The 26,807-nt window shown below is 52.0% G+C and overlaps 1 protein-coding gene across 6 annotated transcripts in view; it reads right to left on the bottom strand.

Moving 5' to 3' along the window:
• Positions 1-26,807, bottom strand: part of TNS3 (tensin 3) — a 311,621-nt gene that overhangs the window by 173,894 nt on the left and 110,920 nt on the right. For 4 of the 6 annotated variants that reach the window (XM_023517874.1, XM_023517872.1, XM_023517873.1 and 1 more), the window contains 2 exons: positions 2,802-2,854; positions 1,852-2,038 (listed from right to left, as the gene is read on the bottom strand). In XM_023517874.1, coding sequence (XP_023373642.1) covers positions 1,852-2,001 — 150 coding nt within the window. In that variant the 5' untranslated portion in view covers positions 2,002-2,038; positions 2,802-2,854. Of the gene's footprint in view, positions 1-1,851; positions 2,039-2,801; positions 2,855-12,145; positions 12,339-26,807 lie in introns of those variants that run through there. The other 2 variants (XM_023517869.1, XM_023517871.1) reach the window with 2 other exon arrangements.

The following is a 26,807-nucleotide window of genomic DNA, read 5'->3' as shown; positions in this document are numbered from 1 at the left end:
ACACCTGCAGGGGACACAAGAGGCACACCTGCCGGGGACTCAGGAGGCACACCTGCAGGGGACTCAGGAGGCACACCTGCAGGGGACACAAGAGGCACACCTACAGGGGACTCAGGAGGCACACCTGCCAGGGACTCAGGAGGCACACCTGCCGGGGACTCAGGAGGCACACCTGCCAAGGACAGTCCCTCCTCTACAGTGCTGCAGGCCAGGCCTAGAAAGGACTGAGTTCATGGCCAGCCAAGAGCCATGTTCAAACTTCACTGAAAAATCAGAGTTGTTTTCTGCTTGCTAAATACTCAAGTAAAACAAAATGAAAAGAATAACGCTCCAGCAGGAAGGGGCCTTAACAATTAACTAAACACCCTTCTCTCTGCGGAGACAGGACGTGAAGACCAGGAGAGCAGGGCTGGTCCGGGTCGCCCCGTGAGGCCTGTTCCTAAGTGGAGGGGCTGCCCTTGCCCTGATGTGGGGCCCACACTTCATGGTTAACCCGGCGCCAGGTGCCTCCTGTGCCTACTTGATGTTGTCCCCGTCCCAGTCCCATCAGAACATCAGGGGTACAGCTGCCCTTCCTACGGCAAGACGTCACCCTGACTGTCATCCATAAAAAGCCTGTGGGATCCGGGACCATTTGGCTTTTATATCTAATTACTAGATGAGTAAAAACAGAGATGAGCCTTCCCTGGGGTCCTTAACTGAGGACCTACACGGGACTTTTGTCAAGGTTTTCATAAAGGTCCTTGTCCCAAAACAAGTAGCGGCCCCTGACCCTGGCCCTGGCCACATTGCAGGAGGCACCCTGGCCCTGAGAAGGCTCCATAGTCAGAAGAAGAAATGCCCCAGACCCAGCCCGGTGCCATCTGGGACCTTCAGCAGGTTCTCCTTGCACAAGGTAGGCCTGGGGACGAGGGTAGGATGGCCAGACAGGTTTGGGACATGCTGAACAACCCATGCATGGTTTCCAAAGGAGGGCACTGTGGTCCTACAGAGCAGGCCTCCTCTGAGATAGAGGAAGGAAGCTGGGAGAGAGGACCCTGATGACAGTGTGACCACCAGACAGGGCTTGCACACCCTTTCCCTGTCCACAGCCAGGGCACAGCCAGGACCGGCTTTTGAAGGAGCAGGAGGACCGGGACAAGGCTGCTCTGAAGCCAGACGGAGGTCACTTCCCACTCTGCCACGTGGGACCCTTCCCACTTCCAGTCATGGGAGTGGATCCACAAGGACCCACAAGAGACAAGGAGGCAGAAGTGGAGAAGGTGCAGGGAGCTGTAATTCAACCCCATAGTGATCGGAATAGAAAAGGAAACAGGCCTCTCTACAGGCCAGCAGCCCTGAGAACAGAAACCAAAGTGCATGGTGGAGGGTCAGACTTGGTGAGAGGCTCTTATATATGTATTTCCTCAAATGCAGGTTCTCCCACTAGTGTATTCTGAAAGCCGAGCTGTCTACTGGTCTCCAGGGCAGCCCCTGGTTTCTCCGACACCCACCTTATTTGTCTTCCTAATTTCTTGTTCAGGAGAGTCACCAAGGATGCCACAGGGGTAGCTGGCCATGGCCACGTCCTGGGGGCATCATGGAGCCATCTTTACTGATGGGTGACACCCCCTCAGGACAGGGCGAGGCAGCAGCCATCACTGTGGCAGCCGCCTCACACCCCACAGCTGCCTAGGGCAAGGCATAATGCGACTCAGCGGGGATTCAGCAGGAAGGCAGCGCAGGACCAGCGCCCCTGCACGTCACCTTCCGAGTCAGGCGCCAGGGACGCTTCTGCACACAGCACCCACTCCAGGGCCTGCCCAAAGCTTCCCTGGACGTGCGGTGGTGAGAGCCAGCCCCAGCACTCACCAGGTAGTTGTCCCCGTGCTTGGACCTGAGCATGCGCGTGACCTCCTGCAGGTCGCGCAGATAGGACTCCTCGGAGCAGCCGGCAGGGAAGGACACGGCGATGATGCGCTCCGTAATGTAGGTGAGGTCCAGCTCGTGGCCCTCCTCCATGGTGGGGCTCAGGCCGGCCGGGCTCAAGACTGCGGGCCTAGGAGAGAGGACAAGGGGTGCTCAGCAAACGCAGCTAAAGGACCAGGACAGGGGAGAGAGGGCGTCCACCCACAGCGCCTGGAGAGGCGGGCCGTGGAAATGACCAGGGAGAGAGGGCGTCTACCCGCAGCGCCTGGAGTGGCAGGCTGTGGAAATGATCACACATTCTCTACACCGTTTCCCTGTAGCACGAGGGCATGAGTCTAAATTTCCTTGCAGGGCACGACTTGGTACCATATGCTACTAGCAGGATATACAAAGAGAAAAAGCAGCCCTGAGCAGTGATGCAGGGGCTGGATGGGAAAGGATGAGGGCGCAGGGCATCAGCAGGAGGGGCTCCTGTGGTTCCACCCAGAGAAGGAAAGGGTCTGCATCCGAGTTCGGGGCTAGCACGGGCAGCTGGGAGGAAGCACATTTTGGGTGTTGGCTGGAGGTGGCTCCTCCAGGCACCACTCAAAGGCTCCAGTGCTCTGTATTCAACCCTGGAACACCCAACACACACACAAAGTCAGGCCACTGCAATGGAATTGTTTATTGAAAGGCAGTCACATGTGTTTCAGAAATTGGACTTCCAGTGCTTAAGATTACACTTAGAAATGGATATAAAACCTGGTATGTATCACCTTTGATTATTGTTGTTTGAAATCACAAAAGAAATTAAGATTACTACAGAATAAAATAACAGCATGTCCAAGGTTTCTCAGTGGAGATCTGACCCACAGCCAGAGGCACCGGGACGTGTTACCCTCATGAACACTCACCTCAACGGGTTGTCACAGCAGAGAGACCTGGACGGCTTGGGGCTTCTCGGAGCCTGTAAGTAACAACACAAGGGTCACGTTCAAGTTCCCTTCCCTGTGTCACGTGGCATATGCACCACTGAGAAGGAACAGGGGCAGCTGTCCCACAGTTCAATCATAAAGGGTCACTGCTGGTTCAGAGGGGGCTCAGCATACACATACCATGTGTTTAAAGTCACCAAATGGCACTATTCTATCAAACAGCAGCAAAAGGGGCTTCTACAAAGAGACAGTAAGACCCACCCCCGAGTCAGGGCAAGGTGGGCTGATGCTCTGGGACTCAGGGGCACTCAGTCGGCAGGAGCTGCAGTTACTCTCACTGCTGCTGTTCCCTACTTGAAACAGTCAATTAATGGATGACTGTTGGGAAATCTCAGTTATATCTACTCTTTTTTTTTTAAGATCCTACTCAACAAAAAGAGAAGCCTCAGGTTGTAATTACTACAGTTTTCTACAGCCTTTCTGTGTGTGCGTGCATGGGGGGGGCTATGCTCTGTGGTAAGGCTTCTTGGAGAACTGTTTCAGGGCATACATCCAGCAACTTTATGAGTAAGAATGATCTCCAACATTTTGGAAGTGAGAGAAATGGGGCTCAGAGAGGTAAGAGGTCTCCTAAAAGATGGCAGACATGGGAGGGAAACCCAGGCACCCCCGGGCAAGGAGTACTGACTGCTCTTCCCACCCTGAGTCAGGGGATGCTGCAGGCAGGAGGCCCCCAGCGAGGTGGACATAGCCCCGACAGTCCTCCTGGTACACATCATCACTGGTCCACGGACACCTTTCTCAGAAGTATCGACACCCCTGACTTAGAGCTGGGGTCCCCCTCAGCAGGTGAGAAGCCTATAAGTAACCTGGGCTCCCTCAGTGAGAAATGGAGGGACGGAAGATAGATTCTACGGACAGTTCAGAGATCACCAAGACAGACGTTTTCTTTAAATCATACCAGCACAGAACCTAGTGACAATTCCAAAACCACAAAGATAATCATCATCATCTCAGCCTCAAAACAAGGGAAAGAATTAGAGCACATGCTTTTGAGGCCAGGGGGCTGGACCACGTCCCCATGTCCACACTCTTCACTGTCTGTCCCCAGGTGAGCCCCTGGCCCTCCACTCCTCTGTCCCTCCCTTTGGAAGTGATAGAACAGGGTCAGCCTCAAACATTTCATTCATAGAAACGTCTCATCAATGGTGGAAAACCCCACCTGGCCCGGTGACATCCCACAGTCTCCACGCCCGGTCCACTGCCCCCACCCCTAAACTGGGCCACCCACCCTGTGCCTGGGAAGCTACTGGGTCAGCACACTCACTCCAGTGATCCTCCAGACCTGACTCAAGGCCTTCCACAGCTCGGATGAGAACTCTGAAAATTACCAGTATTTCCTTCCTTATTAAAACTGCAAAAATAAGTTTCAAAAAGATTTTTTTTAAGTATTGTTGACTGATTCAATATTTCAGAGGACAAACTGTTACTGTGTATAAAAGAATCATTCAGAATAGCTACCCCAGGGTCAAACTGAATGCACAGAAGTGAACTCATGAAAACCTGAGACCCTTACCCCTCACCCCAGGCCTCAGGGCCCTGCTCACAGGAGGGCAACTCCACACTCGCTCATATGGGCACACGGGGGAGAATTAAATGTTTTGCCAGGTCACTATCCTGGCAAGAAAATGATTCACTGAAAACCTATCTAGACTAATTCATGCAACTTGTAAGACTAAAATTAAAGCGGCACAGATACAGTCTTAATAGAGCAAAGCCCATTTCAGGGAGACTCTTCGCTTAAAAAGAGAGTCCCAATCATTTCCAAAAGTCTTCAGTACTCCCACCTTTCAGGCAGCCTCTGAGGGTTGGAGCTGCCAGGGGCTGGGTGCTACAGAAACACTCACGAGCTGACCCTGTCCAGACCATGCGTCCTGAACACAGCAATGTGGGAACACACTGGCCTAATCCCTGCAACTGTTCTGTAGTTACAGGACCTGAGTTATGCTTTCCGTTTTCCCAAGATCACACCGTCACATAACTCAACAGATACACAAGCACTGTGATAGTGACCTGGCAAACATTTAATTCCACACTGTGCCCACAGGAGCGAGTGTGGAGTTGCCCTCCTTGAGGCCTGGGGTGAGGAGTGAGGGTTTCAGGATTTAAGAGGAACTGCTTTTCCTGAGGGAACCCAGGGCCCACCTCCTCTGCCACAGACAGACACACAGACTGTTGTCCTTTCAATACTTCCTGAGTCTGACTCAGCAATGCACATCTTGATAAGATATCACTATGCTCAAAACCTGAAATCCCACAGACTGCATCCACTGACCACAGGCCTGAAATCCCACAGACTACATCCGCTGACCACGGGCCTGAAATCCCACAGACTGCATCCGCTGACCACGGGCCTGAAATCCCGCAGACTGCATCCGCTGACCACAGGCTCACAAGAGGACCCTGGAGCCTGTGACATCGCCCCATGGAGGCCCTAACCCTTGAGATGGTAAAAAGGCAAGAGAGTGTAGAACTGCACAGGCCGTTTATCTGAAGTGTTCAGAAACACAGGGTTCATGTGAGGTGCCCCAGAGGTGCCCAGAGGATCACCTTAGCCTCTGAAAAGGGAAGGAAACAAGGGCAGAAAGGAGGAGCTCACCTGGCCCCCTCATGCAGCCAACTTTCTATGGGAGTCTGCACTCACTTAAAACTGGGGTGATGACCCACAGCATCTCGGGGCCACCCTCCAAGGTCACAGAGAGCTCCACATCCACTTGCATCCCTACCCCAGACCAGCTGCTGTCCACCACTCGCCTCTTCCCAGGCCTGGCCACCCTCAAAGCCAGGGCGGTGCTCAGCAGCTTCCATGGCCCCTGTCACAGAGCCCGGCAGAACCCCTAGTGAGCAGCCTTCCCCATCCCTATTTTGCAGGTTGGGAAACGAGGATTTGGTAAAACTGACGTATCTAGAATCCCATGATTCAGCTGCAGTAGCACCTGCTGACACCAAAGCTCTGGACGCCTTCCAACCTCCTGGTTGTCAGGTGGGTTACAACCCATCCCACCAGGTCTGCTCTGAATCAGATGGTCAACAATGACGTTAAGAGACCTTTGTTCACAGCTCAGCGCCTGTGGCTCAAGTAGCTAAGGCGCCAGCCACATACACCTAAGGTGGCAGGTTCAAATCCAGCCCAGGCCCACCAAACAACAATGATGGCTGCAACCAATAAAACAGCCAGGCGTTGTGGCAGGCGCCTGTGGTTCCAGCTACTTGGGAGGTGGAGGCAGGAGACTCACTTGAGCTCAGGAGTTGGAGGTTGCTGTGAGCTGTGATGCCATGGCACTCTACCCAAGGGGAATAGCTTGAGGCTCTGTCTCAAAAAAAAAAAGAGAGACCTTTGTTCAGAGGAGCTAGTCTGCCTGTACTTGAGACAGAAACAGCAGCTGATCCATTACCTCCAAGCCCCTTCTGAGATCGGATGAGCCCTGAATTGTTCAAGGTCTAAATCTGGAATGAAGTGGAGAATGTGCCCAAGGCAGGTCCCCTGATACCCTGGGACAGAGCCCAATACCCAGCTGCTCTGCTGCGAACTAAGACTAAGAGCCAGACCCACGCAGAACTTGGAAGGGCTGCCGAGAGTCTCAGAAACTCTGTGCTTGTCAAGAGGGGACTCAGGGATGAGTATCCCTACACTTGGGAGGCACAGATGTAACCCCTCTTTGTATAGCATGGCACATTTCAGGGCTTCAGGATAAGAAAACAAGCTGGCTGCAGGTTTATTAAAGAGGGCCCTGGCTCCTGAGCCACCTGAATCCTCACCTCATACGGCGAGTTTAGAAAAACCTCTCTCTCCTTGTACTGGTAAGACACGAGTCCTGCAGATGTGTGTTGCAAACTCACTTTCTCCCGGCGCTGTGCAAAAGGACTGCCACCCACTCACATCCTGGGAAGCCTTCCCGAGCTGTGCTGTTCTGTCCAGACCCATCTCAAAGGGCGATCAAATCCAAGTCCTCCTTGAGCACAGTTCCCATAAGACAGGAGCACAAGCTACCTCCTTTGTCCCCTCCCATTTTCCAGGATGAAAAATCCAGGCAGCAACATGTCCCACCCAGCCCCTGCCGGGCCCGCACCTCCCTCACCTGTGTCCCTGTTGGCACGCACTTATCACAGCCTTAAACTCCCAAAGGCGCTAAGAGAAAAGAAGGGAAAAGGGACAAGGCACAGGCTAAATGTGTGGTTAAGGTTAAACCGGCAAAGGTAAACCCTGTCCCAGGCTCCCCACTCCTCAGAGGCGTTTCCTCCTGGAGGGCCCGGGAGGTCATCCAGGCCTGTGACAAAGTGGCCCAGCAGGCTCCTTGAGGTCACTAACCTTCCTCGTTGTCCCTTCTGATGAAATGATAGCTATGGACCCAGCTCTTGGAGGCCATCCCGCCCTGAGCTCCTTGAGTCCGTGAGTGAGACATGAAGAGCGTTCCCGGAGAGAGAATTGGAGGAGCTGCCCAGAGGGGCTCTCCTGCTCCGCATGTTTGGAAATTATCACTATTGGTTTATTTCACTAAAGAAGTTATTTTTTTTTTCTTTGAAACCATTGAAGCAATAGCAATTTTGCAGCCGCAGCATACAAACTCACATGCCCATCTCTCTACAGGAGACAGTGACCACTTGGCAACCGTGAGATTTCATGTGCCGACAAGCATTTCCCTATACTGAAATAGACACTTGGTAGTATGTTACACGCAAGGTGGGGGCACGAAGACGGGACAGCAGGGAAGTGAAGACCCCCTTTCTTGGGAGAAGCTAGACGAACCTTCCAGCAAAGCCTCTGGGCTCCACTCAGGCTGTTTGGAACCAGATTCAGGCTCCACCACTTTGAAGCTGCAGCCTTAGTAAAGGCCTTCCTCCTGCCTCAGCCTCTTCTCCCTCCTCTTTCCAGGAGGGTGCTCTCATCCCCACCTCACCTTGGGGTTAGCAATCCCCACACATATTGAGGGAAGGTCACAGAGTAACCCTACAGCACATGGCCCAGGGTGCCGTCCTGGAGCGCCCTACACGAGCTTTCCTCCTCCTACCAGGCCCCGCCCTGCACCTCACCATTCACTAAGACCAGTGTGCAGCTGAGAAGGCTCAGAACGCTCAGTGACACCACTGCAAACATCTCTACGAATGTCATCCACTGTGAACTAGAGCTGCTCTCTCAGGAGGGCAGACCCAGTCAGAATGGAGGCCTGGGTTTCAGTCTCTCTCTGTGCTCGGAAGCAGGCTGAGGCTGCACATCTGGGTAATGCAGGAAGGAGAGGGGGACTAGGGACTCCTGGGAGTGAAAAGGTCACCGGAAATTCCCTGGAGGTGACTGTCAAAGAACATGTCCAAAACAGTGTTCACTAGAGCTGCACCGTCCACACTCACCACCCCCCACCTGGGCTGCACCATCCACACTCACCACCCCCAACCTGGGCTACTCCATCCACACTCGCCACCCACCACCTGGGCCGCACCATCCACATTCCCCACCCACCACCCGGCAGGAGCAAGCAGTGCACACACTCACCAAAAGTACCCATGGTGGGGTATGGGGGGGGGGCGCCCAGGGGCACGGAGTGGAGGAGGCTCCATCCCCTCTGCAACAGAACTTCCCAGCAAGTTCACAAAGCCCTGAGGAGACTTTCACATCCCCCGGGTGGGGTGGGGTCCAACCCCTTCAATGCACCCCTCCATCCTACACTGCCTTAAACCCAGACCCAAACCCACGCTTCCTCAGAGGACGTCAAGTGTTACAGTGACATGTTGTTTCGTAACTTTTTGAAAGACAAGGAATACATCACTCGAGACAAACACCCTGAAATCTTACCGTAAGACCCCAAAAGTGAAGATACCTACTATCTTCACTCCACAGAAAAGGTCCTGTATGACCTTTCAGCCAGGGCACTGTCATCACACCCACAGCTACCAGTGACCAAGCAAAAAAGAGTCAACAGTGAGTGTCTCAATGGAGGTTCTGGGTTTCTAATAACCATCTCAGAGCAGACACCACGTGCTTCCTACAGGCTTCTGTGAAAAGTGACCCTTCAAACAAATCTAACACAAGAACAATACAGGAGCTAGTCCTGGTGGCCCTAAGTGGGACTGTTCACACTGCACCCAGAGGACCAGCTGCAGAAAGTGTTTGAAGTATGCCATGGTGGTAATGCAGGTGGGCAGTGGGGCAGGGCAGGCCAGACCGCCCACGCCATTCACCCACACCCACCCTCCAGGATCCTCAGAGTCCCAGCCAACCTGAAGGCCACCAGTGCAGGGCCACCTGGAGAGGGTCTGCAGACACGTGGCCAAGGTCAGCTGCCCCCAGCCCCTCAGTGACCCAGAACACAGTGGCTTCCCTCCAGAAATCAACCACCACACAGGTTCCCAGCCCCTGGGGACCGGGGTCACCTGGTGCACAAAAGGCAGGAGAGTAAGTGGCAGAAGGCCTGCGCCCTGGGGGTAGAGTCCGCACCTGCGCCCTGGGGGTGTAGGACGGTCGGCACCTGCGTCCCACCACTTACTAGCCGCGTGATCACTGATCACAGGCAGACACCTCACCCTTGGTACCCCTCATCCCCAAAATGGGCTAGTAATTAGTAGCAGCCTCACCAACATGTTCACTGTGGAAATAAAGGCAGTGCAGGCCTGTCATATCCTCACGATAGGGCCTGGTGGGGGTATATGCAGCCTTGGCACCTATGATGCATTCTCTGGGACTCTGTCAGCTTTACAGGAAAAAGCGAAGGGAGAGGAAGTGCCTGAAAGTGCTCACTCAGGGGGTGCAGGAGGGGAAAGGGGTGCTCCATCCTGCAGACATGCAAGATGTGTCACATGCTGTGGGCCTGGTGTGGGGTGTGTACCCTGCAGGGGAGGCATTCAGGAGAGGACAGCCGGCCTGCAGCAAACCATGCCTACACTGTATGTCTAACACTGGTGCAGAGCTCCCAACAGAGAGTCCTTCACTAGCATCCTACAGTGATGGGGTGAAAGGCAGGTCCTCAGCCTGCCCCTGGAGGGAATATGGGCTGCCTCCTGGTGTGCCCCCACACTCCCCTTTCCTGCCTTCCACATGCCACTCCCCCTGCCCCAGGGCCTCTGCATGTACCACCACTCCCACCACTCACAGATCCAAGCTCATCTACTTAATCCCATGACTCCTCAAGCTCTCAGCTCAGACAGCATCTCCCAGCAAAGTGGTGCCTAATCTCCCTGCCGCACCTGAATCAGAGCCAGATTTATGCATTTCTAACCCCAGAGTGTCTAAGGCACATCGGGCCATTTTAAAAGGCATGAGGATACTGCTTTGACTTTAGGACAACCAAAGTCAATGTACCCAGGTGACTTTAAAACACCTACCCAAAAGAGGAGCTGGATGAAACGCATTAACGCCGCCCCTCCCCAGGTGGAATGTGTGGAGTAAAGGACACTGGGTGCTCAGGTACAGAGACATCCACACTGAATGGCGACACAGTGAAGCGTGGACTTGAGTCAGCTCAGTAAGTGCAGGCCGTGTGGTTCGGATACCTATGGCTATAATCTACAGCGCTTTCTTTCTGACTGAACTGGGACCAGAATCCTACCCAGGTACTATGGCTAGGTACTAACACATGTCTTTGCAAATGCTTTCTCCTGGAACTCGCCAAGAGGACTCTTTGAGAAGCGGTCTCCTTAGCACCCCTCGGATGAGGCACCTGGAGCAGAGTGTGTATCCCCTTGCCCGGAGGTCCCTCACCCCTGGCATGGAGCAGGATGCTGGCTCCAGCCCAGGTTAGCCCACGGTGGACCAAACAACACTGGCCCTGCTCCCACTCACCCACGATCTCTGAGCCACAGCGGACTGAACAAACAGGAACCACTTCCTGCCTCCCCTCATCCTCATTGGCTGCTGCTGAAGAGTAAATAAAGGAAGTCCTTGTGGGGCTGCCAGGCTAGGATCTCAGCAAGGCCTGAGTATGCAGAATCCCAGCTTCCCCAGATGTTACCTTGTTCCAGTGCCCTCACCCTACCGGCACTGAAAGCCTTCAGTGTAAACAGCTCTGTAAAACAGAACAAAAGCCACTGCCAAGTCCACAAGGAAGCAGGACTGCCTGGGGCCTGGTGACGCGGCACACAGATCACAGCTGCTGAGCTGTGGGCAATTAAAGGGACTGGGCTGAGACACCTCTGCACATTCTGCTGTTGTTTCCTCCAGGCAAGTGGAGAGAATAAATACACTTAAAGCCTTTTTCAAAGGCAGCCACGTTCAGCTGACAAACCTAGAGGCATTCATTTGTTCATTCCTTCATTTCTTCCCTGCCACTTGGCATGCAGGGCTCAGGGGTCCAGTGCACACGCCTGAGAGTACTAATGCCTGGGTTTGACGCAGGTCCATGGCTGGACTAGCTGTGTGATCTTGGAAATTTATTCACCCTCTCTGTGACTCAGTTTCTTCATCTGGATTGGAAAAAGAATCATGGCAATGCTGGCAGGATTAACTAAGGAGACACACATAAAGGGCTTGGAACGGTGCTAAATATTAGCTACTTATTCCATCATTTTATTTGTGTACCAGTCCTGTGTCGGGACCCTGAAATGTATTTTCCTCACAAGTTCCCTCACAATACTAGCTGTGATCACAGTGTCCATTTAACATCAGGAAAGGCAAGGCTCAGAGAGGGTAAGTGATTTTCCCAAAGTCACACAGCTCATAAAACATTCTTCCCTTCCAAAACCAGAATACTAAAAACAAGTTAATTATAAATATTGCCAAGCTTGATATTTTTCCTTAAACATGAGCAGCGATTATCAGGGAGATTATCGGAATGCCCGATGCAGTGCACCTGACCACCTGTCGAAGGTTGGGAAACTACTGTCATTTTGCTGTCAGTGCTCAACTATGAAAAACAATGTCTTGTTCAGACTGCGATTACATCTGTTTATTAGTAACCAAATATTTGCAAAATCCTGCCTCCCTAGCAGGGGCTGGGGCTGCTTTAGAGCCATATGGAAGGAGAAGATGAAGGAAAAAGGCAAACGGAGGGCAGAAGCAGTGACGGGGAACAGACATGTCCTTACATAAAGTCTGATGCTCCCCTTTGCTCTCAGAAAATAAACTTCTAAGAAGGGGCAGGCAGGGCAGACAGTCCTCGGAAGCAGCGTGAGGCACCATCATGCATCGGCAGCATCCAAGCACAGGGTAAATGTAACCTGGAATGTCACTTAGCTGCAAAGCAGCCAGTGCAGAGGCCAGCAGAGGAGGGCAGCTTGGGACAAAGTGCTCCGTGCCAGCCTGTGAGAGGCCACAGCCTGGGGACTCGGGAACTTACTGTGCTGGGCCTGAGCAGGACTGCTGTTGCTGGCGGCTGGGGGTGCTTCTCCCTTCCAGAGGCAGCTCCTCCTACTGCGTGGCTCCGTCCTCTGCTTTGCAGTCAAAGGCACCCCTCTTCATGCTAATGTCCTGGCAGCCCTGGGCACGGGCAGGCAGCAAATCAGCTCAACAGGTGGCAGCGCCATGGTGAGCATGGGAGTCTCCAGGATCACAGCCAGGAGCAGCGGGCAGGTGCACCCGGCCCCTAGGTGAGCACGCATGCTTACACGGAGCTCACAGGATGAGGGCCAGCCTGCCAAGGGCCTGTGGGGATGGGAACAGGAGCTGCACTCTCTGGGGGAGCCGTATGATCAGGAAGCTGAGTTGGCTGTGCCTTGCTGGGGACCAGCCCAGAGCCAGCCTCCAGGGAGACCTGCCCTCCACAGGGTACAGAAATCCCAGGAACAGAGGCAGCTTCTCAAAGTTCCCCTGGGAGAAAAACCCTGCTGGGAGTGCCTGGGAAGGCAGGCACCCCCTCTGTACCCCAGACCACAGGCGCCTGGTGCCCACCCAGCCGGCTTCTCCCTCCCTCCCTCCCACTTCCCTCTGTCCTCCCCCCTCCCTCCTTTACCACTTCCTTCCTTAGCTCATTTCTGTTCCACCTCATTCCAAATAGCATGAGTTGGAGACGACTCATCAAATCCATTCAATGCAATTAAATAAAAATTTCAAAACAAAAACTAAACTAAGAAACAAACACACAAAAACAGGGTCAAAGACAGCACAGGCCAGAGAGAAAGAAAGAGGCACGCAGAAAGCCTGGCTCATTACGGAATCAGGCGCTCTACCGGTTCCGAGTTTCCTGGAGGCCAAAACAAAAAGGGAGATCTGGGCTGGATACTCCTGGCCAGATCTAGGTGATAGGAGGACTTCAAAGGCCCCCCCCCCCAACTGCCCGGGGTTGGGTTTAATCGGTCACTTAGTGCTGGGAGCTGGGGAAGGAGGGGTGGAGGGCCCAGACCACAGCCCTCCTGTCCTCAGCGCCAGGCCCACCCTCAGCAGCTGTTCACCTGTATCTCTCAGTGACACGGTCAGCCCTAGCCCTCACAGTGACAGGGAGATTTGTGGTCACTCTCCTAACAATGTGCTGCACGCACCTGTGTTCTTTTCATTTTTATCAATTGTTTTCTACAAAAACATTTCTTCACACAGGGAGGGGAGGTGGGGAGGCCCCCACAGCACTGTCACTGGCCTGGGGACACCTGCTCCACAGGAGGCCACATGGTCTCTCCTTCCAGGATGGACACAAAGAAGATGGATGGTGGAGGCAGATGATCAGTGAAGGTGGGGTCAAAACAGAACCATCTGGCCCTTCACCAGCCACAGTTCTCAGACTACGAGATGCGAGGCAGGACTCTGAACTCTGCTGAGCACCGGTTTCCACCTCCGTGAAATGGGTACCCAACGCCAGCCTCCCAGAACCCCTGTAGGGACCAAGATGCCGCCAGGGAAGGGAAGCACCAACACCCTCATCAGCCCTGCCCACAGAGAAAAGGTTTGAGTCCCTGCTTCCAGCCCAACTCCTGCATTTACAAACAAGGAAGGATGAGGAAGAGTGTCCAGGAGGGCAGCAGGCCGGTGGGCTATGGCACCCTGGGGATGGCCGATTCACTCCCTACTTCTTCACAGTGATAAAAAAAAAACAGGCCAAGCCCTGGGCATCCTGCTCTCCCCAAAATACTCCCAACAGAAACGCCCTCAATTGCAGGTAGGGGCCAGCCGGGAAGCACCACCCACAGGTGAGCAAGGCACCAAGGCCAGCTCCAGGGACAGCAGCTTCCAGCTGAAGGCAAAGAACACCTGTAACTGTGTGTTGATGTCGGCCATCCCCAGGCAGTCTGAAAGCTCCCTGCGGCAGGAGAGGGTCTGTGCACCGAGTCTACTCTCAAGTGTGTCCTGCAGGCCCCGTCCTGTCCTATCAGCCTGTCCTACCCTGAGAGAGCCCTGAGGCCAGCCCCCAGTCAGAGCATGGGCACACCACTGAAGACAGCCCCCACCAAGTCCCAAGCAGGCAGACACGGGGTCCTACCCATGTGGCACATCAGGGCCAGGGTGGGGGCAGCAAAGCCACTGAAGAGGTTAGAGACCCCCAAGACAGGCACTGCCACCTGTGCCCTGGCTCCCTCTGCCCAACTCGACTCTGGGCCTGGCACACGGGACCCCTCAACACACATTAACTTTTACTGGCACATCATGTAATCACCACTGAGACGGTCAACAGAGGCCAGGGCAGCAGACGAAAGATGGAGCCCATAGCACCAGGTCTCCCGAAGCTGATGCCGTAAACAGTGCTGAGACAAACAGGGCACTCTGAGGACCAGCACCAGCTGGCACCTGTGCCACATAACCCCCAAGACAGGCAATGCCACCTGTGCCCCGGCTCCCTTTGCCCAGCTCCTCCCCAGCTCTGAAGCTCTAAGAGACAGAACCATTTGGGTAACAAGGGCTTGGAGCTCCTCAAGGATTCTTCTTCCCACTCCTCTTCCTCAGGTGAAGTTTGCAGACCTTTCAAAAGGTTATGAGGATCAGCAAATGACACCAATGAGACGACTCCTACTGTGCAGGACAACTGGGCATCACAGTGGCTTTCGCCTTTTCTCCTGCTTACCTCCTCTCTTTAAAGAAAATGATCTCATCTCTCTTTATAAAGATGTTTCTTAAAATACACAATTGTGGGCCCTTTATCATCTCCCTGGAGGTGTGCTGGTAAAAGCTTACCAGCAGACCCTGCAGGAAACAAAGGAGGAGAGAAGAGAGAAGCCAAGCCAAGCCCTTCACCTGCAGCCTCTGCCCATTCCCGTGGTCAACTGAGAGGCACCACTCAGACTCCCAGCCACTGCATGGGGCCACCAATGGTGTCACTGGCATAAGCACCCAAAAGGCTCTGGAGCTGGTCAGGGGCTTCCACCAGGGACGGGGCCTTCTCACCCAAAATAGCTTCACCAGCCTCAAGTGGCCACTCCCCAATTCGTGTTCCTTTTCATTTTCTCATTCTCCCCAATGAATTAACTTCTTCACCATTTCTAAAACTCACATTATCAAAAACCCATTCACCATCACAGTTTTCTGCCACTCAGGAGCCTAGAATGGTTTGTTATTTCTACGGTACTCAACATCACCCTCCCCCTCCGCCCCAACCACCACACAAATCAGCATCCCCAACTTCTCTGCCACCACCTCACCGTTTCCACAGAGGCCACTAGTAGACACAGCGGGGAGCCACAGGCAGGCCCTGGAGATGGGATGCCCAGTCACATCTCAGCTCTGTCCCCACCAGCAGGCGCTCCAGGCTACGCTGGTGAGTGCTGTCCCCTGGCATCTTCAGCTACAGAAAGGGATACTGACACGGACCCAGAGTGTCACAGGAGCACAGCACTTGATCCTAGCAGCCCATAGACAAAAGTTTATCTCCTAGACACCTTGGTGGTTCCTATGACTGGCTGTTGTGCCAAGGAGCCCTGACTCTGATGTCCACACTGTCTTCTGACAACAGACAAGAGCCCGTGGGAAGACAGAGAAGAGGACACAGCACTGGGCACAAAGAACCCTGACGCACATCAAGAAATGCGTCTTCTCTCTTCTCCTGGGACTCACCAACACCACGAGTCTTATCCCAATAAAATGCCAGCACACCACATAGAAGACACGTGCCCCCACAAAAATCACAACAGGGAGGTCTTATTAAATATCTCATCGAAATGTTCCATTTTGACAAGTGTCGAAGTAAGATTCTCAGTATCTAACTGACCTGTCCAAGGTCACCTGGTTCATCAGCAGAAGCCACACCTGCCCGAGATCAGCAGACATGCGCCTGTGGAAGGTCCCCTGCAGTTCTGACAAAGCATGACATCACCAGCTGAGCTGTAGACACCTTGCATCACTTTAAAATAGGGTGACAGGTGTATCCTCTTAACTCTGGGGCTTCCATCTGGGAAAGCCTCCCAGGCCAGTGGCCCAGGTCTAGATCTAAGATGCCCGACCTTTTTCCCCTCTTTCTGTTCTCAGAGAGGCCAAATGTCCAGTGAAAACTGGAGCCGAAAATAATGATGAGATCAAATCAGTTCGCACTGGGGTAAGCTTTGGATCACAGGGCTGCTCAGGCCATCTCTAGCCAGCAGAAGGCCACCCCGAGTAAGCCTTCTGTATGAGCAGTGGGTGGTCTTCCCACCCCTTCCCATAGGCATACACGTGGGCCCAGGAGGTGGAAAGACCCCAGGCACAGGGGGCACAGACCCTCAGAGGAGCCCTGTGCAGTGTTTGCAGACAGGGTTCTACCTACCACTGGGGGAGGGGCGGCTGGCTCTCAGAATCTGCTGGGACTTTACACAAAACAAGTACTCACTTTCCTTCTTATGATAAGTTATTGTATTATAGAAAATTTTAAAAGGAGACACATATGTGCACAAAAAGCAGGTGCAACTGCCTCCCCTCCCCCACACTCTCAGCTAACCAACATGGACTACACAGGGGAAGTCCGCCTGACTTTTCTCCACCCAATTATTTAAAAGCCAAATGGTGGCTCAGCGCCTGTGGCTCAAGTAGCTAAGGCGCCAGCCACATACACCTAAGGTGGCAGGTTCGAATCCAGCCCGGGCCCGCCAAACAACAATGATGGCTGCAACAAAAAATAGCCTGGCGTTGTGGTGGGCGCCTGTGGTCCCAGCTACTTGGGAGGCAGAGGCAGGAGACTCGCTTGAGCCCAGGAGTTGGAGGTTGCTGTGAGCAGCTATGCCACAGCACTCTACCCAGGGGGACAGCTTGAGGCTCTGTCTCAAAAAAAAAAAAAAGTCAATGGTGCTTGCTGTATGTGTGTATCATTAAATTTTTTTCTGCACTGTAATTTTTAACAGTGGTATGGCACTAAACTGCCCAAAGGGGACCTAATTTCCCCCATACCTGAGTGTTACCTGGTCTCCAAGTTTTCCGTCTTAGGAACGAGGCTGTAAGAAATACCCCATGGTTTAAATGGTTCCAAATCCTTTGTGGTGGCCTCAGGATAAACACCTGGAGGTGCAATTTGCTTTGGGTCCCATCACTAGAAGGTCTAGAAAGTCCTGTGACTTCTAGGACCACACAGGTCACCCGGGAGTACAGGAAACATCCAAAAGGTGAACCCTGTCACATCCCACTCCTGACACCGCTTGCCAGGGCCTGAGACTGGCCAGGTCACAGGCGCAGTTTAACCAGGTTCTAGACATGGACCACTAAGCCACCTTGCTCAGGAACAGTTTCTCTTAGGTGCTTGAGGGCTATCTACTTCAGCAGGAGAGAGAGAGTCTTAGAATAAAGCAGTCTTCTTTGAACAGATAGATCTTAGTCTTTAGCAGAGCTTGGTCATCTTCAGCAGAGAGACACCGTGCTAGCGTTCTGCAGGCAGGAGAGGAGACAGAGTCAGAGTAAGCGGGTCCGTGATAGAATGCGCATGCTCCCGACTGCCTTCTCCTCCAGCCTAATATAAGGCTGATCTGTGCCTCTCAACACCACAGGTGTAGAGACGGCCAATTCACCACTGCTCTCATCTCACGAGCTCTCATGCTTGTTAAGAGAGATAAATCCCTCCCCATGTCCTTTTCACCCAGGTGTTCCATTATTGAGCTATACAGGTATTTCTTATAACTCTCACTCCTCCTAGCCATAGCCTATATGGGCTGCTACAGAACCCCATCCCATTTTTTCTATTTGAGTATATTTGATCCCCTTCCCCCAAAAGAAACTGTCTTATCAGCTTTAAAGGGACCTGAAGTGTCCAGGCAGTTATATAAACAATGTCCAAAACAACGGGGCAAGAAGGAAAAGGCAGCGCCTCTGCCCCCGCCCCCCGCCCCGTCCCTCCCTGTGTCAGTGCTCAGGACGGGGCAAACTGTTGGCTGTAAATCCTGTAACAAGAAAAGAACCACGTCGGACAACGCGGTCCCCAGCACGTGCTCCAGTTCCTGTCTCAGGACATAAATGGAATGGCTGATGAAGGCGGGAGCAGAGCAGTGGAAGCTGTTGTAATATTATTCAGTATTCCCATGACCAACACTGTAACTTCAAGATTATGACGTTACCACCCCAGAACCAAGCAAAGGCAGCACATTTTCCCTCCTACCTGAGGACCAACAAAGCCTGGCACCATGTGCTATGGACTGAAATGCGTAATTCCCACACCATTCATATATTGAAATACTAACGCCCAGGGCCTAGATTGAGACGGTATTTGGACAAAGGATCCTTGAAGGGGTAATTTAGCTAAAAGGGAGCCCTCAGGATGGGCCCTTATCCAACCTGACCACTGTTATCCTTATATTAAGAGGAGTTGAGAACACAGAAGATGGTTGTCTGCAAGCCAAGGAGAGAGGACTCAGGAGAAACCAGCCCTGCTGCATCTTGATCATGGACTCCCAGCTCCAGGACTGTGAGGAATGGCCTGCTGCCGCCAAGCTGCCCAGCTGTGCTGCTTGGTTATGGCAGTGCGATCTAAGACACACCCTACAGCTCTAAGATGCCTGGGGGGTGTTGGGAACATGCTGCTGCCAGGACCCTCGGCCCCCAGAGATGCCAGCCTCACCTCCCTCCTGGAAATGAGGGCTGACTGTGCGCAGCTGTGCCAAACCAGATGGGGCACAAGGTGTGGTGCACAGATGGTCCCAGCCCCACGTGAAACGTCACTTTCTCCTTCCCAAATGTATGTCATGGTTACTGTAATTAGGAGGCCTAGACAGCTTAACAGACACGGCAAAATACCGAAGGAGGAAGAACAGGGGAGCAAGTGACACAGGCCATCCGACCACACTCTGCTCATCCTCCCAGTAAATCCCAGGAAAGTCGATTGGGGATGTGCTCTAAACAGAGGAAGTCACAAGAGGTTTTACGTGCATGATAGAATTTAATATCACAGAACCTACAGACGCCACTATGAGGAAGGTAATTTACTGAACGATTAACTCTGATGATATTTTTTTTCCAGCACTTGCTACAGGTGCAGCCCTAATGGAAACGCTGGAAACCACAAAAGAGTCTGTTTCCCACACTGGGGAAACGTACGGGTACAGTGGGGCAGAAAAGGGGTGGTTAATATAAGACGGTGACTGTGGAACAAAATGCTGAATGTCTAGGAATGTTAAACACTGGAAAAGGACAGACACGCTCCGTGAGAAGTGGAAGGTGAGCCTAGGCTGGAGGACCCATAAAAGCTGCATTAACATTTGAGTCCCTTGAGTAATCAGTCTGCTTACAGATTAGAATTAAACTCTATCTCGCCCTCCAAGAACCAAACAAATGAGGCCAGTCGGAAACTGCTGCTGCGAGCCTCCCGACACCTACTAATCTGCTGGTTACCCCCGTTCGTCCTGTGCGCAGAGAGCAGGGCACGCCCGTGCCAGGAGGCCGGGCGCCACAATCCCCTACTGTTTCCTCTGCCAACTTATATGTTACCAAGTGATCCCTGTGTCTGCTCATAAACCTGCTATGCCAGTTGTATCAAGTTTAATGAAATACTGCAGAAACCAATGACACCCAGGTACAAAAAAAGATTTGTTCTTGCTATGAATGCTGAAGTCAATGTTTCTGAGAGCCTGGACAAAGGCAGTCACTAAAACCTTCTATGTAAGCACACTCACGAAAGGCAGCTGTCAAGAAAAAGGGAAGGGGCGAAATCTAGAAGATTCTTATGCTCAGATTATTTCCTAAGTTTCATTACACTTTAAGGGGAACAAGTGGATGTACATTATGTAAAAACAAGATGCAGAACCCCAGTCCCTGGCCCCAGCTCAAGGACAGGCAGGTGGTGTACCAGTGATAGACAGCCATGCCCGCCTGTTCACAGACACAGAGGAACACTAAGGTGAATGTTTTAAGATTCTATAAGTTAACTGATATTTCAATTCAATAACCTCCCACACGTTCTGATCACCTTAAGTGGCAAGTTTTGACTGGCTCTGAAAGCAATTCCCTAGTACATGACAGGCAAGCAGCAGTCACTCCTCTCATCACCGCTGTAATCACCATGATAAGAGTCATGTTCACAGCCACACTGTTCTGAATCCACTGTACCGCCGACAGGACGCACTGTGACTTATGTACCTCTCTATCCTTATAGCAGTCCACGGAGGCAGGGACCTCGTCACCCCTACTTGGTGGATAAGGCCGCTGAGTGCCCGGTGAAGCAGACTGAGGCTACATTTAGTGAGCAGAGCCCCGGAAGGCAGGCCAGGTCCTCTCTGGGGACCATCAACTTTCCTACCTCCCTAATACTTGAAAACCCAAGACCGTAGCCCCCTCCATGGATCTTCCAGCCTTGGCCTCACTTCTCCCTGCTTCTCAGGTTCACAGGAGAATGTACCAGAACAGGCTCACGGGGAAACAGCTAGAAAGTGGGCTGGGCTCTCTGTTCCTTCACATAGCCAGGACAGGAAAAAGGTCCCAGCTTGACAACGGTGCAGTGTGTAAAGACCCCAGTCAGTACCTCGTCAGTTACAGTCATAGTCATAGTCATAGTCAGGAACGCTGATGTGGACCATACTGAGCTTCTGCCTCTGAGGAGAACACAGGGCTTGGCTCCTCCGAGCCTCTGGCCACCTTTCATCAACTGATCAACACACAACTACTTTTACGTGTGTGTCTGTTTAAAGAGAACTTGCATGGGGTGGCATCAGTGGCTCAAAGGAGTAGGGCGCCGGCCGCCTACACTAGAGGTGGTGGGTTCAAACCCAGCCCTGGCCAAAAACTGCAAAAAAAGAAAAAAAAAAAAAAAAGACACCTCGCGTGACAGGCACTGCATGTTCATCTGCGCTGCACTCACAGCCCACACCCTAGAGCTCACCCTCCAGCACATGCGACTTCTACGCAGTGCACTGTACTCTCCTCGTGCTCCGGCTGGACGGCACCGCAGCATTCTAAACAGCAAAGTCACCCACAGAAGTGCACAAGTGGGGACAATGTGGCACTAAGTAGACCGTGAAATGGATAGCTGTTTACAGAGTGACAGGAAAGAAGGCAGAGAGAGTATGCACACGGCAATTCCAACGTGGGGCCGTTCTGCTCGTGTCCTCAAATGACCACACAGACCTCCCGCTTTATTGATCTCAGGGTTACAAATATGCTTTTTTTGCATAAGCAAATCTGCAAATACAGAACCTACAGTTAACGAGGATCAACTGTAACTTAATCTGTAAATTTGTAGATAATCTTTTATTCAATTAAGTATCTCAAAAGCTTGCCACGTCTAATGTCCCCAAATAATAAACCTGTCACTATAGCATTATTCAAAGTGTCATGACCACAGCTGAGTCCATCTGTAATTGTTAACTGTGTGGCTCCATTTTATACCTCACGTGCCTCATGTTCCTACAGGAACCACAGCCGTGGAGGAACTTTCCAGGTAGGAGGAGCTCAAGGCAGACAAGCTGGTGCTGCGGGTACCTCCCTTCCAGGTATCTGTCCTCCGCCTGAAGACGTCCCCTGTTTTGTCACTGCCTTGTACTGAGAAGCTAGACGCACTTTCTGGGCAGAGATGCTGAGGAATCTGGCCTGGGAAGGTTTCCTGAGCATGAATGAGAAAACTCAAAGGTCCTGCGCTCAGGGTGGAAAGCAGAACACCGTCAGGTAGTGACACAGTCTCAGGTGGAAGGAAAACGTGAGGGACCAGTCAACCGAACCCCAGAGCTGCTGAGCCCGCAGGACACCCCAGGTCCTTAGGCCCCCACACACACCCCGGGGCTATTCAAGGTGGCCCAGAGCTGCAGAGTCACCCTTAGAAGAAATCTCCTTCCAGAACAGGCTCAACAAATGTCAGCTTGCATCGGAAACACCAGGAGGGCTTGTTTGAGGAGAGACTTGGGGGTCCCACCCCAACATTTCTGATTCAGTAGATGTGGAGTGAGATCAGAGAGTTTGTACATCTAAGCTCCCAGATGTGGCTGCTGCAGGTATGGGACCACACTCTGAGATCCACTGCCCTGAAACGTTTGTGCATGAGCTTGTTTTGTGCTAGCAACCCTGTCACTTGCACAGTAGGACAATGCTGGCCTCTGCACAGCGACCCTTGCCAGCATTTTCACTCAGCCTCCTGATGACCCTGGGAACAAACACTGCAGCCTGCGTCTAGTTTCTGAATAGTACCAGGAATGGGGAGCAAAGTACCTCATCCAACTCCAAGTGCATTTCTGTCTGAGTTTTCTGAAGTTTTTCATTCTATTGAGTTAAAATCTGCCCTCACTGAGAGTCAGCACCTTGGCCTTACTTCTTTCCATGAGCAAATCACATCAAGGCTGATCCCTCTGAGGAGGGAGCTACAGAATTTTCCCAGGGAAGAAAAATAAGAATGCACCTGGCTAGTACTAAACAACCCTTTATTCAGAATGATTGTTTTTAAAGGCCCTATGAAGCAAATGTTGCCATTTTCAAAAACAGCCTGTGAACTTTGTGCTGAGAGCTCAGCAGGTTTGGGGTGAAACGCATCATCAGTAAGATACATCATGGGCTGCTGAGAGAGCGTCTGCCCAGATGTCCACAGTCCAAGGCCACCCCAGAGACGTGTAGGCAAGTCTTGAGCCATTAGGTCATGGGAGATAACCGCCAGAGGGGAAAGGCCAGTGGTTTGGGGAATGCCATTGTGTAATTCATGTGATATGATAAAACAGCTTGGGGCCACTAGGTATCGGCCCCAGGCAGCGTAGGCTTGTGCTGCACGACTTGGGCATCCTGAACAAAGCCCCCTGTGAAGCAGAAACCAGGTACCCCACCCAGCTTCCAGTTACCAACTCCTTCCCAGAACTGCAGCCAAACACTCCTCCCCTCATCGGGTCGTTTTAAAGGTATCCCCAGACAACACATCACTTTGTGCATAAATATCTCAGTATGCATCTTTAAAATTAATAACTTTTCAAAAAATTACTTCAAACCACCAGTATTGCAAATAATAATTCCTTAATATCACAAATCTCTTTGTCATACATTTTGGGAATTTATTTTTAAATTTGTTTTTATACTCTTGACTTACAGTTTGAATCAGGATCCAAAAAAAGTCGAATGATGTTTAATACGTGCCTTCAGTTCCTCAAGATAAGTTCTTTGTCCCGTTTTTTGCAATCCATTTGAAAAGGACTGGGGTTATTTTTGCACAGCAGAACTTCCCCCACCCTGGAGTTTTCAGACCCCTCTGGCATGGCTGGGTAGATGGCTCTGGCCCTGTGTGACGGACGGATCTGAGGCTGGGTCAGATCCTGCTTTGATTTCTGGCAAGGACAGGGCTGAGAGGCATCATGTGTTTTGGGTGAGGACACCCATGGACGTCTCTTTTGTGACGATGCAGGTCACTGAGTATCAGGACCGAGAGCCGGCCATTCGTTTATCAGGACTTTGAAAGAGACAATAGTCTAACCGTATCGCATTTTCAATGTTTATTAGCCGGAATTCCTATTTCAATAAAACCGTCCCTCTTCCTCTGTCTGGAAACCCTGAGGTACAGTTTGTACAAGGAAAGGAAGGTTAAATGTTTGATAGCTTCTCTTTAATTACCAGTTTTCAGAATGAGCGGGTTCCCAAGCACCCTCCAAAGCTAATTAAGGAGTTCCGCTGTTGTTTTTTAAGTAACACTTTTTCTAAAGCCTGCTGTAGTCAGAAAATTAAGTACAAAGCTAACAGTGGTTACAACCTGGATCCTATCCCACCCTGTCCTAAAGTGAGGCCCCTGACCGTTCATTCTGGAAAGAAAAGCCGACAGGCTGCCCAGCATGGGTGCCCAAGGGCCAGTAGAGGGCCAGGGTAGGGGTGTTCCTGGTCGTCTTGCCAGGAGAAGCATGAGCTAAATGGAGAAGATGTTCCACTAAGATGGAAAATACCCACACAGTTAAACATGACTCTGTTATTTTCTCTGTATAATTAATATGATAAGATTTGCAGCAAGGATAAAATTATTTTTTCTTACAAAAATAGTTTGTTACTATGGGGGTACATGTGAGTCTTTCTAAATGCAGAATATAAATGTCTTAACACAGTAACTAAGAAAATGAAATGAAGGCTATGTTAACCAGTTGGATGAAAGAAAGTATTTCAAACTGTATACAGAAACAACACACTGTACTCCATGACAGTATTAATATACACAGCTATGATTTAATTTAAAAAAAAAAAAAGTTTGTTAATGCTCTAGAGAAAGTATATGCTTTAAACAAACCTATTTTTTTTTTTTTTGACACAGAGTGTCACTCTGTCACCCTGAGTAGAATGTTGTGGCATCATCCTGGCTCACAGCAACCTCAAACTCTGAGGCTCAAGTGATTCTCCTGCCTCAGCCACCCGAGTAGCTGGAAGTACAGGTGCTTGCAACAATGCCCAGCTATTGTTTCTGGGGGTTTTTATTTTATTTTTTTAGTAGAGATGAGGTCTCACTCTTGCTCAGACTGGTCTTGAACTCCTGAACGCAAGCAATGCACCTGCCTCAGCCTCCCAGAGTGCTAGGATTACAGGTATGAGCCACTGTGCCTCAGATTGAACAAACTTAGTATAAATGCACAAAGAGGATCAGACAATTGTGACAGCATCTATGATGACCCTGAGCCACTGAAGAAGGGGCCATGGTGCTGGCAGCTGACACCCATGCTCTGGTCCTCAGCCCCATGCAAGCCAAGTAGAGGTATCTCCCAAAGGCTCACAGGTGCTTTTAGAGACCTGAGGAAACTGCCACAGGCACCAACTTCTCTAAACGGGGACATTTTGGACCATAGTCAGGCACCCCTCACATTGGAAGATCACAAAAGATAAGGAAACAGGTTAGAGCACAAGGCCACATGTAACCCAGAAGGAACCTGGCCACACTAGCTCACCACTGCCCCTCCCAGGAGGGACCTGACCCCACTGGTTCCCCGCTTGCCGTCCCAGGGGACACAGCCGTGAGGCGAGGGACGGGCGGGAGCAGTGCCATGTGTGGTGTCCTTGGTGGGTGCCCCTCCTGCAGGTTCAATACAGGTAAGGCCTGCCCTGACCTGAGATGTGTGGTGCCACCTGGTCACGTGCTAACTTCTTTTCAGGGCTTTAAAAAACTAAGGACTTAATTCTCCCCTTTCAACAGCTACTGCTGTTTTTCCCACCAATCGCACATAGCCACTGCCTTCAAGGGCCTTTCTACATTTAAAATATATGATTGCTATAGAATCTGTGACCTTAGGAAGGGGGGTGGAGGAGAGGAGGGAGGGAGAAAAGGAGGAAAGGAGAGGAGAGGAGAAAGGAAAGGAAGAAAGAAACAATCTTGCTCAAGCAGGTTTCTCTATGCATCCAGGCATCCAGCTGTCCATTCCTTCATTTAAAGCATTGCTTTGGGGCAGGTCCCTGGGGAAGAAGCCATCTGTCCTGCACTGGGACAGCATGTCAGTATTTAAGCTGAAGGTGCCTTTGGAGCAATCCCAAACCCACAGCAGCAGTTAATGGTCAGAGCTGTGGGATTCAGTGCCCACGTACCTAGTGGTACAGATGTAGACCAGTCACTGCTGGTGACACTGGCCTGCAGCCTGGGCCTGCAGCCTGGGCCTCCAGGGCCCTGTTAACCATTAGCCAAGCCTTTGTATTGGAGGTGGTGTAAACTGACACCCTGCGTCAATATGTTCCCTGCTGTTGACTTTTCACAATCCTCTCCTCCTGCAGAGGTGGGGACAAAGGCTTCAGGAATAGTCTCCAACCTGGGCTTTCAGAGCCAGCTACAAAGGCAGTGGGCATGTTTGTGTGAGGCTCAGCATTGCTGGGTGTTTATTAATTCAGTGAGGGTTTTCCCTCTTTCCCAGGAAGTCAGGGAGCTGAGACCCAAAGGCCTCTGGCTGGGGTGAGGAGTTCTCCTGAAGGAGGTTCAATGCTGGTGTGAAGCCTCCTCTCTGGGGCACCTTTCCCAGAAATCCAGATTTCCACTCTCCCAAGCTGGAACTAGCTGGAGGCCAAGATGTAATTTTAGGCACAGAGGGAATGGTGAATTCAAAGAGAAGGATGAATGAAAGTTTAGCCTGTGGTTAGCCGCCCCATGAAGTCTGTATCTGAGGGTCACCGGGCAGTCGTGCAGATGCTTTGAGGAGCAGCTGGATGGAGAGGCTGGGGGCAAAGGTCAGGGCCCTTTTCCTGGTAACTCTCTGTGAGAAGTGGCCTGGGCTCTGATCTGCAGTCATCCTGGGTCCTGCTCGCCCACGGAGTCCTTTAGGCTGGAATGGGAGGGGGGGGGTCTTCCTTCCATCCCAGGGGGCTCATAATGGCATAGTGCTGAACCACCACAGGCCCGCCCAGTACACCCCCAAGCCAGGAGGGCTCCGCAGGTCTTTCCTGGGAAAGCCCTGGTGACAGAGACTTTACAATCCTGCCCCATCCAACGCCAGTTCATAACTGGAGGCTCCTCTCATGGACAATTTCCACAAACATCTCACACTATCACTCTGCAGATTCTCAAAATCCAACCCATCTGAACTGTCTGGGGCAGTTTAGAGAAGGGGCCACGGCCAGCCCCGCAGCAGCCTCCTCCACTCTGCGCTGGCTCCACCAGCGGCCCGTCCCACTGCCCAAGTGAGGCCACAGCAGCCTCCTCCACTCACCAGTGGCCCGTCCCACTGCCCAGGTGAGGCCGCAGCAGCCTCCTCCACTCACCAGTGGCCCGTCCCACTGACCAG

Source organism: Otolemur garnettii, unplaced genomic scaffold (assembly GCF_000181295.1).
Source record: "Otolemur garnettii isolate 467f Iridium unplaced genomic scaffold, OtoGar3 scaffold00123, whole genome shotgun sequence".
Taxonomy (NCBI): Eukaryota; Metazoa; Chordata; class Mammalia; order Primates; family Galagidae; genus Otolemur; species Otolemur garnettii.
Note: the sequence above shows the minus strand (reverse complement) of the source record. Positions and strands in the feature narration are given on the sequence as shown.